This window comes from Schistocerca cancellata, chromosome 3 (genome assembly GCF_023864275.1).
Source record: "Schistocerca cancellata isolate TAMUIC-IGC-003103 chromosome 3, iqSchCanc2.1, whole genome shotgun sequence".
Classification (NCBI taxonomy): domain Eukaryota; kingdom Metazoa; phylum Arthropoda; class Insecta; order Orthoptera; family Acrididae; genus Schistocerca; species Schistocerca cancellata.
This window is the reverse complement of record NC_064628.1, coordinates 872,516,825-872,534,905: the sequence shown is the minus strand read 5'-3', so window position 1 is coordinate 872,534,905 and position 18,081 is coordinate 872,516,825. Positions and strand designations below refer to the sequence as shown.

Below are 18,081 nucleotides of genomic sequence, written 5' to 3'. Positions count from 1 at the left end.
TAGGTCTTATTACAGGGATATGAGCCATGAAATGAGGATTTGGGAGCAGGGGTTATGTACAGATGGATGAGGATATTGTAAAGGTTCAGTGGGCAGCAGAATACCACTGTGGGAGGGGTGGAAGGACAGTGGGCAGGACATTTCTCATTTCCGGGCACAATGAGAGGTAGTCAAAATCCTGGCGGAGAATGTAATACTAAATCAAAGGGGAATGCTCATCTGTGGGTGTAAGGTGGGACTTTGGGAAGTGGTTGGTGACTGGAAAGATAAGGCACAAGATAATTACAGTCATGCCCTGAAATGAGAAATGTCCCATCCACTATCCTTCCCACCTCTCCCCCCTCTACCCCCCTTACCATGCTATGCCAGCCCCTTGCCCCACCACCTGGTTGCCTCTCCTATCATGAGCTGCTGTTCGCAGCCTGTCCTCAGCAGCCAGAGGCTATGGTCAGTGGTCATGTGTGTGAGATGCATTTGTATGCATGTATGTGTGTGTGTGTGTGTGTGTGTGTGTGTGTGTGTGTGTGTGTGTGTGTGTTTGTTTGTTTGTGTTGTCTATTACTGACAAAGGCCTTGTTGGCCAGAAGCTCACTTTGTGGCAGTCTTTTTATTGTGCCTATCTGCTACTCAGCATCTCCGCTATATGGTGAGTAGGAACTATCCTTTTCATAATATTATTACTTGAACCAAATGGTTTGGCAGAATAGGCATGAATTAAACAAATGGCTAGCTATAGTCATGTTTTGTATTCATGATTGTTAATGGAATGACCAACAAAGGCAGTTTCTAGCAGAACAGACTTTCCTAGAATCTAGGATAATATTTATTGTGTTTCAAGGAGAAACAGAAGAAAAGAGCGGTTTATATCTCGTCATCATATCATAGACACCACAACAGAACCAGGAAAGCATTTCAAATGCACATGATTACTTGGAAAATCCAGGATAGAATAGTGGCAATATTATGAAAAGGAAAGATTGCTACTCACCATATAGTGAAGATGTTGACAAGTACAACAAAAAGACTACTAAATATGTACGCTTTTGGCCAGAAGGCCTTAGTCTGGAATAGAGAAAATACACACACACATTCACACAAAAGCATCTCACACACATGACAGCTGGTCTGGCTCCAGTGTTTGCCTGAATGTGTGCATGTATGTTTCTATTTTGGATGAAGGCCTTCTGGCCAAAAGCTTATGTGTTTAGTAGTCTTTTTGTTCTGTCTGTCTGTGACTCAGCATGTGCTCTATATGGTGAGTAGCAATCTTTCCTTTTCATAATATTGTCATATGGTCACTTACCGAGCGAGGTGGCGCAGTTGTTAGCACACTGGACTCGCATTCGGGAGGACGACGGTTCAATCCCGTCTCCGGCCATCCTGATTTAGGTTTTCCGTGATTTCCCTAAATCGTTTCAGGCAAATGCCGGGATGGTTCCTTTGAAAGGGCACGGCCGATTTCCTTCCCAATCCTTCCCTACCCCGAGCTTGCGCTCCGTCTCTAATGACCTCGTTGTCGACGGGACGTTAAACACTAACCACCACCACCATCATATGGTCACTTGGTCACAAATAGTAATATAACATACTTATTTTTTAGAAACCTCTACATCCGTACTCCTCAAACAACTGTGAACTGCATGGCAGGGGGTACATACCATTGCACCAGTTATTATTTTTTCTTCCCATTCCATTCTCTTATGGAGAACAGTTATTTTAAATGCCTCTGTGTGTGTTACAGCTCATCCTCATGATCCCTATGTGAGCGATATGTAGGGGATTGTAGTATATTCCTAGAGTCATAACCTGAAGCCAGTTCTTGAAATTTTGTAAGTAGTATTTCTTGGGATGGTTCACATCTGTCTTCAAGAGACTATCAGCTCAGTTTCTTTGATATCTCTGTGATACTCAGCTTTAACAAACCTGTAATCATATTGAGAAAAATGGGAGTGAGCTATTTTAGTAGTACGTGTAGGCACTAAATCTCAATTTCTTTCTCTTATTTTTAGAAATCTTATGAGTAGCTCTTTTGCCTTCGGTTTAAATGTGATTGTGTATATATCTAAGGTAATAAAGTATTGTCAATGTGGATTTTTCATTTTTCAGATATTTTATACAATGACTGCTGTTGAAGATCTTGATGAGTGGCAGCAAAAGAAAGTAGGCCTTACAGAGTCTGCTGACTTAGTTAATCTTGAGAAATATGCTCAGTATGCAATTGCAGTTGCAGCACGAACAAAGACGGGACTTGGTCGCCTGTCAGAAAAAGTTACAGTGAAAGTAAAACCTGAAGATGTTCCTCTTAATTTAAGAGCACAAGATGTAAGCACTCACAGCTTTAAACTATCATGGTCACCACCAATTCGGCTAAATCCAATCAACTATAAGGTAACTACTGCAGATTTCTTTTTTACACACATTACAAATAAAAACAGAAGAAATGTCTCACCATAACTGTTTATTATTCAGTATAATGAAGACAATTGTAAGTTAAATATGACTTCTGATAGTTAAATGACAGGAAGGAATAATTAATTTCTTGAATTCTTTTGTAGATATCATATGATGCACTAAAAAATTTTATGGACTCACAAGGAATGACACAGACCCAAATAATTCCTCGGCAGGAAATCCTCTTGAAGCCCCATATACGTTCTTATACTCTGAGTGATTTGTCACCATTCACTACTTACAGTGTCAATGTCAGTGCTATTCCATCAGATCATCAGTACCGTCCACCTACTAAGATTTCTGTAACAACACAAATGGCAGGTGAGTTATTAATTTTGTATTTATGATGTAAGTATTTACAAAATTTTCATTATATGATATAATGAGTAAATCATTATGTTTGTGTTACTGTATTTGTGTGAAGATTGAGAGATTGTCAGTGTAAATAAGACAAAGTACTGTACCAAGGATTGGACCTTGACACATCCAATCTTGATGACACATCCAGTCTTGATTTTTTCTCAGTCCGATTTAGTATTATCTGTTAGTCACACAGCATATGTTTATTTTATTTATTTATTTTTTTTCACCTGTACCATGATGCTAGTGCATTGTGATTTTTAGAACAGTACTAGTCAGCTGAAGACCACCTTCAAGCTATTAAGTTAGCTGTACAGTTTTCCAATACCTCCATCAGTTCACAATTTTCTTTCCTCTTTTGTGCTGTCATTTTGTTTCCTGCATTCTCAAAACTGTTTTGTCTTGAAAACCCTCCCATGCCTCAATTTTAGTTTTATATTTTATTCTGTATTTAGTTTCTTTCAAATTTAGGCCAAATTGTTCTATACCTTCAGATATGTCTGTAAACCTGGGTTTGCAGTTTAATTTTTCAAACTGTTGTGCAGTGTTTCAAGTGAATCTTTCAGAACCTACTCTTCAGATGGCCAATATAATTTTTTCTAATCTCATCAGTATTTTTATCTATATGTATCTCTACTTGAAAATATAAAGATGATGTGACTTACCAAACGAAAGTGCTGGCAGGTCGATAGACACACAAACAAACACAAACATACACACAAAATTCAAGGTTTCACAACAAACAGTTGCTTCATCAGGAAAGAGGGAAGGAGAGGAAAAGACGAAAGGATGTGGGTTTTAAGGGAGAGGGTAAGGAGTCATTCCAATCCCGAGAGCGGAAAGACTTACTTTAGGGGGAAAAAAGGACAGGTATACACTCGCGCACACACACACACACACACACATATCCATCCGCACATACACAGACACAAGCAGACAAATGTCTCCGCTCCCGGGATTATATATATATGGTTATAATAGAAGGAAACATTCCATGTAGGAAAACTCTTTGTCTTTAAATATGTCTGCTTGTGTCTGTATATGTGTGGATGGATATGTGTGTGTGTGTGTGAGTGTATACCCATCCTTTTTTCCCCCTAAGGTAAGTCTTTCCGCTCCCGGGACTGGAATGACTCCTTACCCTCTCCCTTAAAACCCACATCCTTTTGTCTTTCCCTCTCCTTCCCTCTTTCCTAATGAGGCAACAGTTTGTTGCGAAAGCTTGAATTTTGTGTGTATGTTTGTGTGTCTGTCGACCTGCCAGCACCTTCATAACAAAGATGATGTGACTTACCAAATGAAAGTGCTGGCAGGTCGACAGACACACAAACGAACACAAACATACACACAAAATTCAAGCTTTCGCAACAAACTGTTGCCTCATCAGGAAAGAGGGAAAGACGAAAGGATGTGGGTTTTAAGGGAGAGGGTAAGGAGTCATTCCAGTCCCGGGAGCGGAAAGACTTACCTTAGGGGGAAAAAAGGACGGGTATACACTCGCACACACACACATATCCATCCACACATATACAGACACAAGCAGACATATTTAAAGACCAAACTGTTGCCTCATCAGGAAAGAGGGAAGGAGAGGGAAAGACGAAAGGTTGTGGGTTTTAAGGGAGAGGGTAAGGAGTCATTCCAGTCCCGGGAGCGGAAAGACTTACCTTATGGGGAAAAAATATGTCTGCTTGTGTCTGTATATGTGTGGATGGATATGTGTGTGTGTGCGAGTGTATACCCGTCCTTTTTTCCCCCTAAGGTAAGTCTTTCCGCTCCCGGGACTGGAATGACTCCTTACCCTCTCCCTTAAAACCCACATCCTTTCGTCTTTCCCTCTCCTTCCCTCTTTCCTGATGAGGCAACAGTTTGTTGCGAAAGCTTGGATTTTGTGTGTATGTTTGTGTTCGTTTGTGTGTCTGTCGACCTGCCAGCACTTTCATTTGGTAAGTCACATCATCTTTGTTTTTAGGTATATATATATATATATATATATATATATATATATATATATATATATATATATATATATATATATATATATATATATATATATATATATATACCTAAAAACAAAGGTGATGTGACTTACCAAATGAAAGTGCTGGCAGGTCGACAGACACACAAACGAACACAAACATACACACAAAATTCTAGCTTTCGCAACCAACGGTTGCCTCGTCAGGAAAGAGGGAAGGAGAGGGAAAGACGAAAGGATTTGGGTTTTAAGGGAGAGGGTAAGGAGTCATTCCAATCCCGGGAGCGGAAAGACTTACCTTAGGGGGAAAAAAGGACAGGTATACACTCGCACACACACACACACACACATATCCATCCGCATATACACAGACACAAGCAAACATTTGTAATATATATATATATATATATATATATATATATATATATATATATAAACCTGGCAGCGAGTAGGCAAAATAAATCGAGACTACAAACTAAAATATAAATATATATATACGATTGCACGCGAGCAGCACACGTGCAGCGCTGTGCGCTCATGAGCCGCGTGCAACGTTTGCCCACCCCTGCTCTACACCTACTTGGGAAGTGACCATAACTGCATTCCAGGAAATGGCTGGAGAACAGTTTTTGTACTGAACCTGGCAGCGAGTAGGCATATATATTTTTTTTTTAGTTTGTAGTCTCGATTTATTTTGCCTACTCGCTGCCAGGTTCAGTTCAAAATATTGTTCTCCAGCCATTTCCTGACATGCAGTTATGGTCACTTCCCAAGTAGGTGTAGAGCAGGGGCGGGCAAACATTGCACGCGGCTCATGAGCGCACAGCGCTGCACGTGTGCTGCTCGCGTGCAATCTTCGACTGGGGCAGTGGCGACAGCTGGCAGGTTGCGGCAGTGTAGTACCAGGCTTAACTGCGGACGTTGATGCGCAGCGACCACTACGTAGTCAACGTTGTATTTCAAGAACCGGAATATGCAGAGTGAAACAAAGAAACGGAGAAGTGGAGATTTGCTATCTTTTAAAAAGTAATGGGAGAATCATTTTTTCTTTCTGCAAAAACATGAAAATTCAAAATGTTTAATATGTGGAGTGGAAGTGCACCGCGCACGTGCAGGATTCCTGCCCGCCCCTGTTGTAGAGTATTTGACATGCTGACTTGGGAAGTGGGTATGACAACTGCATGCGAAGGGATGGTCTGAGGATGGTATTTTGTACCGAAACTGGTAGTGATTATAGAAATAAATAAACTGCGACTACAGAATAACACTTTTTTTTTGTCGCTGTTCCACCAACAGTGTTGGAAATATGAATCTCTACAGGGGTGTGTTAATTCTTCATTTAAATACTTCTGCTGTTATATTTCCTGATATCCTCTTCACAATCATTCTTTCCTTTATCCTGATTTCTTAATTTGCTATTATCAATCCTAGAGTTAGTGTTTCTGAAGTATTTGCGCAGTCTGGCTATATTATTGTCTTCTAAGGATTAATTTTTGCATTTCCATGGAGTGACTTGTTTGTTATAAACATCTTGTGTTGTGTGGAATACTAAGTATACATTTTTTTTAATTTTGCTTTGATAGCTTCTTTTTCATCTCTATTATTATTATTATTATTATTATTATTATTATTACTACTCTCATTATTATTACACATGCAGGCCACTAGAGAGGACCATATGAAGCACATACTTTTCTCACTATGTATTTTCTTTCAACCACATTGTCTTTATCCTGAATTTTTTTTGCTTCACTTTCTAACCTTGTCCGCCGCTCGTGGTCTCGCGGTAGCGTTCTCGCTTCCCGAGCACGGGGTCCCGGGTTCGATTCCCGGCGGGGTCAGGGATTTTCACCTGCCTCGAGATGACTGGGTGTTTGTGTTGTCCTCATCATTTCATCATCATCCAGGAAAGTGGCGAAATTGGACTGAGCAAAGATTGGATAATTGTACGGGCGCTGATAACCACGCAGTTGAGCGCCCCACAAACCAAACATCATCATCTCCACTTTCTAACCTTATACATGAGTACTTTGTGGTTGAATGTTTTGCTGTCTTGTATATCTGAATCTGTTATGCCAGCATCCTTCAGGTCCTTTAAGACTTCGGTGATGCACTTCTTGGTCTTAATGCTCTCTATGTACTCTGAGATTTGTTTAGTTTGTTGGGTGTCCGACATTCTTTCTTCATGTCATGTATATGTAAAATATCTCCACAATCTGTAGCCTCCTTTTGTCTTATTGGGCATTACGGTTTTCTTGTGATTCTTACCTCTAGTTTACTGATATTCTTTAGTGCACATTTCAGAATCTGAACCAAAGTGTCCGATTCATGTAAGATTTCTGGATTGGTGGAGATATTGTGTTGTCTAACTTCCACATTATGTGACAGGCATGCTTTATAGTAAGTGTGTGAAAATGTGCTTGTGGCTAGGACTTTCCATCAGGTAGACTGGTTGCCTGGTGTAAGTCGTTTTCATTGTTACCACTTCAGTGATTTGTATCAGTGAGGATGAAATGGTGATGAAGGCAACACAACACCCAGTCCCCGAGTGGCAAAAATCTCTGACCCAGCTGGGAATGAAACCCGGACCCCTTGTTTGGCATTCTGTCATACTGACTACTCAGCTATGGAGGTAGACAATGTAGATGTTAGTTGGTTAGTTTCATTTTCCAATGGATCTGATAACACAACACCCATTACCTGAGTGGAGAAAATCTCTGACCCAGCTGGGAATCAAACCCGCTATGCTGACCACTCTGCTGTGGAGGTGGACATTGTAGATGTTAATTGGTTAGTTTCATGTTATATGGATCATTTGCATGATAAATGATAATGATGTGGAACAAGTCACAGCAGCACTACACCCATTTCCTGAGTGGAGAAAATCTCCGACCGTCCTGGAATCAAACCTGGACCCCTTGTTTGTCATTCTGCCGTGCTGACTACTCAGCTATATAGGTAGACATTGCAGATGTGGTGTTAGTTTCATATTCCATGGATTATTTGCATGGTAAATCATAATGATGTGGAATGAGTCACTTTACATTCAAATAACAAATTAATTTGTAAATATGGTTTCATGCTGCCCCCCTTTTTTAAAATAAACACAAACACAGACACACACACATACGAGAGTTAGTGACTCCTTCCCACCACCTTTACACAATGCAGTAATGCAAATTCTTGTACAGAATAAAAGGAACTAAAAAGGAGAGAATTCGTCAGTTTGTTTTCAGATTTTACTTTCCTGTCTGTCAGACATTTTGTATCACTGGATAAGTGGTCAAAAATTTTGGTTATGGTTTTGTACACACTTTTTTGTGCCAAAGACAATTTTAATATGGAGTAATGAATGCCATTTTTTCTTGTGGTATTATAATTATGTGCATCATTGTTCCTTTTGAACTGCAGTGGATTATTTTCAACAGACTTCATGAAGGAATAAAGATAATGTGATGCAGTAGTCAAAATACCTAACTCCTTAAACATGGATTTAAAGGTCACTGTAGGTGAGCACTGCATATTATTCCTATGGCATGTTCTTGAGAAATGAAGACTTTCCTTCTTAAAGATGAGTTACTCCAGAACATTGTTTCATATGGCATTATTGAATGAAAATTTGCAAAATATGTCAACTTACTGATATTTCTCTCTCCAAGATTTGCAGTGATTCAATTTATAATTGTGGCTGAATTAAATTGTTTTAGGAGTTCCAAAATCTGCTTTTTCTGGTTTAAATTCTCATCAATATTGATATCTAAAAATTTTGAAGTTTTCACCATACTTATTATTTCCTCACTATGTGTTACACTTATCATTGGTGTAGTACCTCTGTAAGTTCATAACTGATTGTATTGTGTCTTTTTGAGATTGAGACCATTTGCAGCAAACAAGTCAGTGATACTTTTAAGAACGCAATTCACTATTTCTTCTGTTGCTGTATGTATGCTAGGACTGACAAGGTACTAGTGTCATCTGCAAAAAGAACTAATTCTGATTGTTGTATATTAGACAGAAGGTCATTTTCATATATGAGAAACAGTAGTGGATTTGATTTTTCCCCATTCAGAGAATCTCTCTTTATTACATTGGTTGAATTATTAAGTACAACTTCCTGCATTCTTTGGTTAGATATGACATTATCCATTCGTTGGCTATATCATAAGTTGCACAGAACCTCAGTGTAACTGGGGGAAGCCTGTGATTTACTGAGTCAAATGCCTTAGATAAGTCACCACTAGTGCTATTTTGTTATTAATGCATGTAAAATTTGGCAAATGAACATATAAATGGTATTCTCAGTTGAGTAACTCTTCTGTAATCCAAAATGCGATTTAATGAGGACACTGTTGATGCCCACATGGGATACTATTCTAGAATACATCGCCTTCTCAAAATTTATGGAAAATGATACCAGCAGAGAAACAGGTTGGCACACCATTAGTTATTGATATCTTTCCTGTCACCTTTCTTATAGAGGGCTATTAAAATGGCATATTCCAGTTTGTCTGTGAAAATTCCATGAGCTTTTGATGCATTACATGTTTCAGATAATACAGGATTGTTATATGGGAACAAATGTGTAGTCTCTGTTGGAAACAACATCAAATCCAGATGAGAATTTATTTTTGAGAGAACATATAATTCTCTTAATTTCAGAAGGAGAAGTTGGTGATGCATTCACACGATTGAATTTTATGAGAGTTGTTTTTTCAATATACTGCTGCAATTTTTCACTTGAATGGTTTGTCCCTTTCTCCTACATTCAGAAAATGATTATTAAACATATCTGCTACCTATGACTGATCATATGTAGCCCTTCCATTTAATTAAGTAGTACTGTCATCCTATTCTGGTGTATGTTGTCCTGTCTTTTGTTTTACTATATTCCATGTAGCCTTTTAAGTATGTTGTCACAATTATTGATTTCTGACATAATATGCATGTTGCCAGATGTTTTAATAATGTTTCTTAGTAATTTTGAGTAGTTTTTCTAATGTGCAGGTACTGTAGGATCTTTACCTGTTCCTGCCAACAGATACATTCCTCTTTTCCTTTCACATGCACTCACAGGTGCCGACTCCATGGAGCCTGAGGGGGCCTGAGCACCTCAAAAATTCATTTTGAGGGAGGGGGGGGGGGGGGGGCGGAGCACCCCCAATAATTTAAGAAAAATTAGTTATATTACGCTTTGTAAAATCACAAAATTATGTTGGACTTTTTTATTTTCCTTGTTTGACGATATCTGCTTTTTAAAATACATTCAGTAATGAGTTAAAACAAATAATTATTATGGTAGTAAGCAGGTTAACTGAAAATGAGTGGTGTGAATCATGACAGTGCTACGCTACTGTGGGCACACTTAAAATTTGTCCCGTTGCACGTACCTTCGGATGAAGTCTGGCACTGGCGGACCAGCACTGTGGTCGCGACGACATCAAAAGGAATCAAGCAGAAGTGCCTGGAACACTCCGCCTCACGTCACCATGACACTTCGAGACATTACGATGCCACGGCTATATAAAGCCCACCCTGCTGTCACAGTCATTCATTGTGGATAGTTTCGTTCAGTGCATGCTGCAGACGTGTTCAATGTTCCAACTTTAGCATCTAGTGGGGTATTTGATATGACTATATTTTATTCATTTACTTTAGTCTCTTAGTGTATTGTGAATTAAGTTTGCAATGGATAAATTTGTTACCAAAAATGCATGTTTGGCAATTGATAATACTGCAAGTCAACCTTCAACAATTATTGTGTCATCAATTGCTTCATCGTCTTCAGGTGAGAACCGTTCACAGCTGAAACCTGAACAATCCAGTAAGGGAAGATCATTTCAGAAGTCTTGGTTGATCAAATCTATATGGCTAGAATATGAAGCATCTACCAAAAAAGTTTTTTGCAAAACCTGCAAAGAAGCAGATGGTAAAAATCTATTATAATTTTCTTCAAAAAAAAGAAGATGCAGTTACTTCCGTAGGGTTTTCTAACTGGAAAAAGGCTTTGGAAAAATTCCATCTTCATGAAAATACATTTATGCATAAAGACAGTGTTCTGAAACTAAATTCTGTCACTAACTGAAGTGTGGCCTCCCACTTGAATGAACAGTTACATAGTGATAAGAAGAAAGGCCGTTTAGCTCTTGAGACAATTTTTACTACCATGCAATTTCTATACTGACATGGACTAGCAATTAGAGGGCATGAAGATGTAAACTCAAATTTTTTTCAATTGTTGGGACTCTGAAAGAATGACATACTGAGTTTAAAGATTAGTTAGGGCATTCGGGGTATAAGTGGATGTCCTGTGATATTCAAAACGAGGTCATTGATGTACTAGGAAAGTCTGTGTTGAGAAAGGTACTGGCTTCAGTCAAGAAGACTGAACATTTTTGTATTATGGTTGACAAAACAAGTGATTCTTCGATTCATGAACAAGTATCATTTTGTATTCATACTGTTGATGACTCCTTAATCATCAATGAAGACGTTATCGGCTTATACAAGACCCCCAGCCCTGAATTCCAAACTCTGTTTAGTATTTTAAATGATGTTTTTGTTCATCTTGATTTCTCGATGGATAACTTAAGAGAACAGTGCTATGATGGTGCCTCGAATATGAGAGTTAAGTTCAAAGGACTAAAAAAGTTAGTTTTGGATATACAACCAAAAGCATGTTACATGCACTGCACTGCTCACAGTTGAGACTTTGCAGTTGCAGACAGTCTCCGTCATCTTACATCTATGAGGGATATTATGACCTTAGCTAAGGACTTAATAAACACCATATGGGAATCCAACAAAAGGATGGAACTTTTCAGAGAGTGCCAACAACCAAGCTGATCTACGACCCCTTTGCCTGACTTGATGGACTACGTGAGCTTCTAGTACCTTGAGAATATTGATAAACTTTGAAGAACTTCTAGAGTTTTTTGAAACATTTTCTGCAGAGGACAAAACAGAGGCAGGTTACAAATGTGCATGCTACCTTGAGTCAGTGTTACAATTCAAGACTTATTTCTTTTTACATCTGTATTGCCATGCAATGAACCCAGTAGAGGATGTCAATGAAAAAATTCAGTGCCCTCATCTAAGTGTTGCTGATCTGGAAAAAATATATGTGGGCTTGATTTGTATATTGAATGGAAGGCATGATAGTTTTTAACACTTTTGGGAATCGTGTTTAAAAGAGAAACCTTCATAAGTTGATGATCCTTCACTTCCTTGGAATCCAAGTATACCAAAGAAGTATGAAAACAATGAAGCCAGCTCACCACACACTTTCAAAACCCCAAAGGAATACTACAAAGCTATTTACATTGAAGTTTGTGAAACAGTGCAATCTTGCGTTACCGAGCGGTTTGCTTCAACTGGACTCAAACAGGTCATTGCAGTTGAACAAGAGTGCTTGCTTTTAGCAAACAGAGATGAAACAAATTTGGAAAAATTAACTGAGTTTTTCAAAAATGACCTAGACATTGAGAGATTGCACTTACACTTGAATATGTTAGCCGATATCGCTAATAAAAAAAATTGGTCTTAAAAAATATGTGTTATATAAGAAAGTACATTACACAAGAGCCTGCAATTGGAGAAATGCTATGTGAAGTAGTGAAGTGCATTAAGCTTCCCCAAGTAGTTCCAATCACGACAGCAACAGCAGAACGGTCATTTGGCACCCTTAAATGTCTGAAGTCATATATCCAATCAACAATGGGACAGAAGCGACGGAAGAACTTGGCTGTTTGTCATGCCCACAGAGATGTTTTGGATGAATTGGATATCTGATCAGTCATCAGTGAATTCATATTCAGTAATCCAGTCAGTTGGTCAACATGTGCACCTTTCTAAAGGCAGTCTTAGCCCTAATAATGGCATTTAGAGCAATATTAAAAATCTTTATAAAATAGAGAAATAAATACATATATAATGTTAAATTTTCAGCTTCGAAATATTAGTACTAGTTTAGTACTGTGTTACTGTATTATTATAGTACTGTATTAGTTATTTTCAAATACTTCAATATTTTTAGGGTGCCTCAATTAAAACTAGTTATTTACATACTTTTTGACTGAAAGTATTAGGTATACTGTATTAACTTTATTAACTGTATTAAACTTTAACTTTGAGATTTTTTATTATTTAATGAACCCTGAGCCTTATTCAAAGTAAACTTAAATTAGCTGTTTCACTTATTAATCCAAGTGCTATTACTGTGTGACAGCAATATTTTATGTTTATTCTTTTAGTGATAGTTTAGGATTTATTTAGATATAATTTCAGTCTTTTAGAGCTATATATTCACTGCCCTCTAATAGTCTATAAGCATGATTATTACAGTAAATTAAATTAGCTTTTTATGAAAATCTGTGTGTGTTTATGTTTTGTTTCTTTTTTCAAAGCCAAAAATGTGTCAGGCTTATCAAGTTTCCCATAGTGTCTAGTTATTGAGAGTCCATTTTTCGGGGTTCTAATGTTGATCATGTGACTCTAAAATGCTTAAAAAAACTCTAAAACTCACTATTTTTCATCTAAAATTTAGAAAATTTCCCGGGGCAGGATACCCAATATGGGCCCCCAATATTTTTTATAAGTCAGTGCCCCTGCATGTAGTGTAGGATCTTCACTTGTTTCTGCCAACAGATACTTTCCTCTTTTCCTTTCACATGATACTTTAATGCCTCTAGCGACCCATGGTTTTTTACATGACTGTTTACTGTCCATTCTGATTAGCTTATGCAGAAAACTATATTCAGATAATGATATGATTTTATCATGAATTAATTATGTCAGAATTTGGTTCATTATAAATTTAATCCCAGGTCATTTTTTGTAAATTATTCTTAAAAATATTTGTTCAGGAGTCATAAATTATTCTAACTGATTTGCACTGAGGAGTATCTATACTGCAAGGCACTCTCTTGTTTGTCCTAACTAACTGTGTATCATGATCAGAAAGAGCATTTGTTACTGGATATACAGTTGCTTTCTTGCTTTGATCTTCATCAAAGAAAACATTGCCAATCAGGATCCTATTGTTGTTATCCACCTGTGTTGATAAGTTAATTACTGAGATCAAATTGTAGGATCTAAATAACATTTTCAGATCATTTTTCGTATCAGAATCCTTTAGAAAACCTACACTGAAATAACCACAGACTATTAACAGCTTGCTGCTGCCTGACAGATAGCATTGTGAAGAACCCAAATACCTCATAAACAGATCAAAATTTGCTGGTGGGGATCTCTATGCGGTGACAAAACTGGACTATTTTTCTGTACTAGTTCACAAACACACACTTCTATGTACTGATCACTACAAAATCTACTTATCTCAAATGTTTTTGAACTTGTGCTCTGTCTCAATATATGTAACATTTCTCCTTTTCCCATATTAGTTCTTCATGAATAAGGTGCCAGAGTGTATTTTTTATCTTTAACTTTTCTAACCTTGTGGTATTCAGTAGTAAGTATATTTGTCATTGACCATTTACAGTAGAATGGATTTGGACATTAAATATACAATTAACAAAAATTTTTACAGTGAAATTTTTACAGTTTGATTCCAAATCTTTTAGGAATATCCGTAAATACTGTCAATCATGTTTACCTCAAAACGTTTGACTATCTCATAAAACAGGTGTTTGAGTAACTGTTCATATTCTTAACTGGGAAAATATTATAGGGCAATGTCCAAGCAGATACTGGAAGTTTATTAAAACCTTCTTTGGTGCTCAGATAGGCACAGGATGTCTTGTCCTTCCAGAGCTCTTTGCCAAACAGACACACAGTTCTTCTAGCTTATTATACAAACCTCTAATATCCTGATAAAACAAGCGAATCTTACTTTTCTGTGCATTTTAAAGCATTGTGTGGGGCTCTTCTGTTATGTAAATTTCTTTCTTGCTTTGTGCATTTCCTTTGGGGATTTTACTCCTGGTCTTCTCTAGTTCATCCCAGTACTTATTGACTCCTTTTTATCTCTCTTATCTCGGTTTATTGGTGAATGTGAGTTGATTGTGATATAAGACTAAGACTTATTAGAACATTTGAACCACATTACCATCAGTTTGTTGTTTATTGGTTTTAGTTCCTTTACTGCTTGGAGCATCCTCTTATTGACTGCAAAGGCTTTTCCCAGGAGCAGAGCTCCTTTGCATATTTTGCCATCTATTTTGCTATTGAATGGTTGTGGTTATCAAAATCTGTAGTGTTGCCATCTGTTCTGCTGAGCTCTTGGATTCCTAATATCAGGATCTTTTGTTCATCCAGTGTCTTTTCTAACTAAAGTTTCCCAGAGGTCTCTGACTCCCTCTGTATTTGTGGTGGGCAAAACTCCTCAGAATCTGATAAATGTGATTGTGGTAATATGATGGGTACCAGTGGATTGGTTACCACCGGGGGTAGGTACTGACAATATTCCAGTCACAATTTATGTCTGTGTTAGGTTTATAAGTCCAGTTTTGCTGGGAGAGTAGAACTGGAGTGGTTAGTTCCAGCACTTTGTTTGTAGCTGCATCAAATGCGTGAACAGATGCTGATCTTTTGGTGCTTGCTCCAAGCAGACACTGAGAGGGTTTCTCTGAATAATTCTTCTGTTCTCCCCTTCATAGTCTTCTGTTCTCTCTGGCATTGGAGATTAAAACTCTTCTCCCACCTTTTAGGCAGTTGGGCAGGTTTTATTATTATTATTAAACTGTCAAGTCAGACATGCAAGAATTTAAATTTGATTTATAAATCAGTAGATACTTATTTATAGATGGAAATACAAGATGAGATTAACTTGTATTATTATATCACGTGTGTTCAGAAGGTTGCAACAGCCAAGGCACTAAAGGTGGCTTGCATTAATTCATGTAATAGCAACATATGTTATTGGAATGTTCAGTAATATGTGTGTTTTGGAAGGAGTGGAAAAACCTCCACAGTTTAAGTGAATTATTCAGTAAAAGTAATTAAATATAAAAGTTCTGTTCATGTCTGTGCAATGATGATATGAAAGATTATTATGTAATTAAACAATGGAAACTCCAGGTAGGAATATCAACAATTTAAGAAAAGATAGATTGCTACTTGCTGTAGAGGTGACACATTAAGTGGCAGACAGGCACAGTTAAAAGACTCTTACACACAAGCTTTTGCCCACATCCTTTGTCAGGAAAAGAGAAATGCACACCATTCGTTCATATAAGCTAGCACACCTCATGCACAATGCATTCTGTCCCAATCTGCCAGACTTGACGGTCAAGTTTTCATGAGGTGTGCTTGCCCGTGTGAATGAATGGTGTGTGTTTCTTTTTCTTTCTTTTTTTTTTTTTTTTTTTTTTTTTCAGACAAAGGCTGTGGCTGGAAGCTTATGTATGAGTGGCTTTTAATTGTGACTGTCTGAAACTTAATGTATTATTAAGTTAATGGCACAGTGTTCAAATTTGTGATTATAATATATCTTTAAGTGTAATAATGTGAGTGAGAGATAAGACATTGCTCAGTAATTGATATTATTGCCTGTTAAATATCAAATTCATTATAACTTACATTTTTTGTAATATTTATGCTGATCAGTTACACACCTGGACAATATCAACTGGATTATAGATGCATAGAATATCTATAAGAAATGCCTTGCACAGTTATTAGTTGCTGTCATCCATGACAGGCAACTCAAAATACAGTAGCTTTATTAATTGACTACCTATTAACTAAAAAGGTATATTGGTGATGGTTTGCATATGTACCCCACAGTTATGGAATATTTTCTGCTGTTCCAGCACCTCAACCCATGGTGAAACCAGATTTTTATGGAGTTGTCAATGGCCAAGAAATACAAGTAATTCTACCTCAAGCTTCAGAAGAATATGGGCCAATTAGCCATTATTATTTGATTGTGGTACCTGAAGACAAAGCAAATCAAAACAAGAATCCTGATCAGTTCCTTACTGAAGATGTAAGTGTAACTGCTCCAAGATATTGATAATAATTAAACAACTGAATAATGAAAGAAAGATGCAGAAACAAATGTAGTCAAAATTTGCATTTAATTCATTAGAAACAAGTCTGTAAAGGGAGTTTTCTCCTGTGGACCCTACCACTAGGGATCTTCTAGCTTGTAGTACCACATGACTCTGTCTTATACTTTTTGTAATTATTAAAAATTTAGCACTCAGTAAATGGCTCTATTGACCAGTTTATGATGCAGCAAATTTCTTGATTATCTAGACCAACTCTGATTATGTGTGCATGTTTTGCCTTGTTATACCTCTGTTAAGTCCATGATCATGCATTTACACACTTTTCCGAGCCACATTTCATGCATACAAATTTTCTTTTGACAGCTTCCTGTAATGAAATGTGAATGAATTCAGGAGATTTTATTGTTAATTCTAATAATAAAGGGTATATTTGCATAATGACATCTCATCAGATCTGAAACAGTAAACATTAAATACTGGAGAATAATGTTTCCATTAAACCAACTGAAACTTTGCTCATATGTTTAAATGTCATAAGAAGAATTTTCAGACAGTTTATTTGTGTAAAATGCAATGCCACAATGGGAGGGAATGTCAGCGTGTGGAGAATTCTGATGTGGATAATTTTTTACATAAACAAATGATGATTAAATAACAAAATTTGTATGTTCACATAACTGTCCAAGATACTGTTGAGAAAAGAGTCCAACCCTGTATAATAGTACATTATCTTCAAAGGATCAAGTAGCTCCAAAATTTGAACATAACCATAAAAACATAATTTGAGAACTGATGACCCAGTATCAATGAATGCTTTTGAAAAGCATCCTAAATAAGACTTTTATTTTACAGTTATGATGTTAGAGCCAAAATCCCATTTAGCAGACATAGGGCAATGAATCATTCAGACATAAGGTCAATGGTGGTATTAGTGGACTACATATATTGGAGACAGTTATGACTGCCACATTTGGGAAAAAATCTTGTTTAGTTCAAAAACCATTATATTAATATAATATTACTCACATATTTAGAGAGGTTTCAACCATATGAGACAGTCACTTTCAAATTTTATGGCACTGAGGTCTTAGTCCCACTGTGGACTATACATTATCATATTTTAATAAGTGTTAATACTTAAGACCATTCAGTTTCTTGAATATTAATGTGACTGTGTGGTGCCAAAGTACTTGAGTAATGTTGGTATTGGTACTTTTTATGGTTCTGTACCTCAATCAGTAAATATGGAATCCTTATAAGATGACTTTGTCATAGATCTTTCTGTCCATTAATACCTTTATTCTCAGGAACAAGTTGAGATAT

The 18,081-nt window shown here is 37.1% G+C and overlaps 1 protein-coding gene across 4 annotated transcripts in view; it reads left to right on the top strand.

The window, feature by feature from the left end:
• LOC126175945 (tyrosine-protein phosphatase Lar) overlaps positions 1-18,081 on the top strand; it is a 546,759-nt gene that overhangs the window by 503,276 nt on the left and 25,402 nt on the right. For all 4 annotated transcript variants that reach the window (XM_049923024.1, XM_049923022.1, XM_049923023.1 and 1 more), the window contains 3 exons: positions 2,107-2,388; positions 2,556-2,772; positions 16,558-16,733. In XM_049923024.1, the coding sequence (XP_049778981.1) occupies positions 2,107-2,388; positions 2,556-2,772; positions 16,558-16,733 (675 nt within the window). The remainder of the gene's footprint in view (positions 1-2,106; positions 2,389-2,555; positions 2,773-16,557; positions 16,734-18,081) is intronic.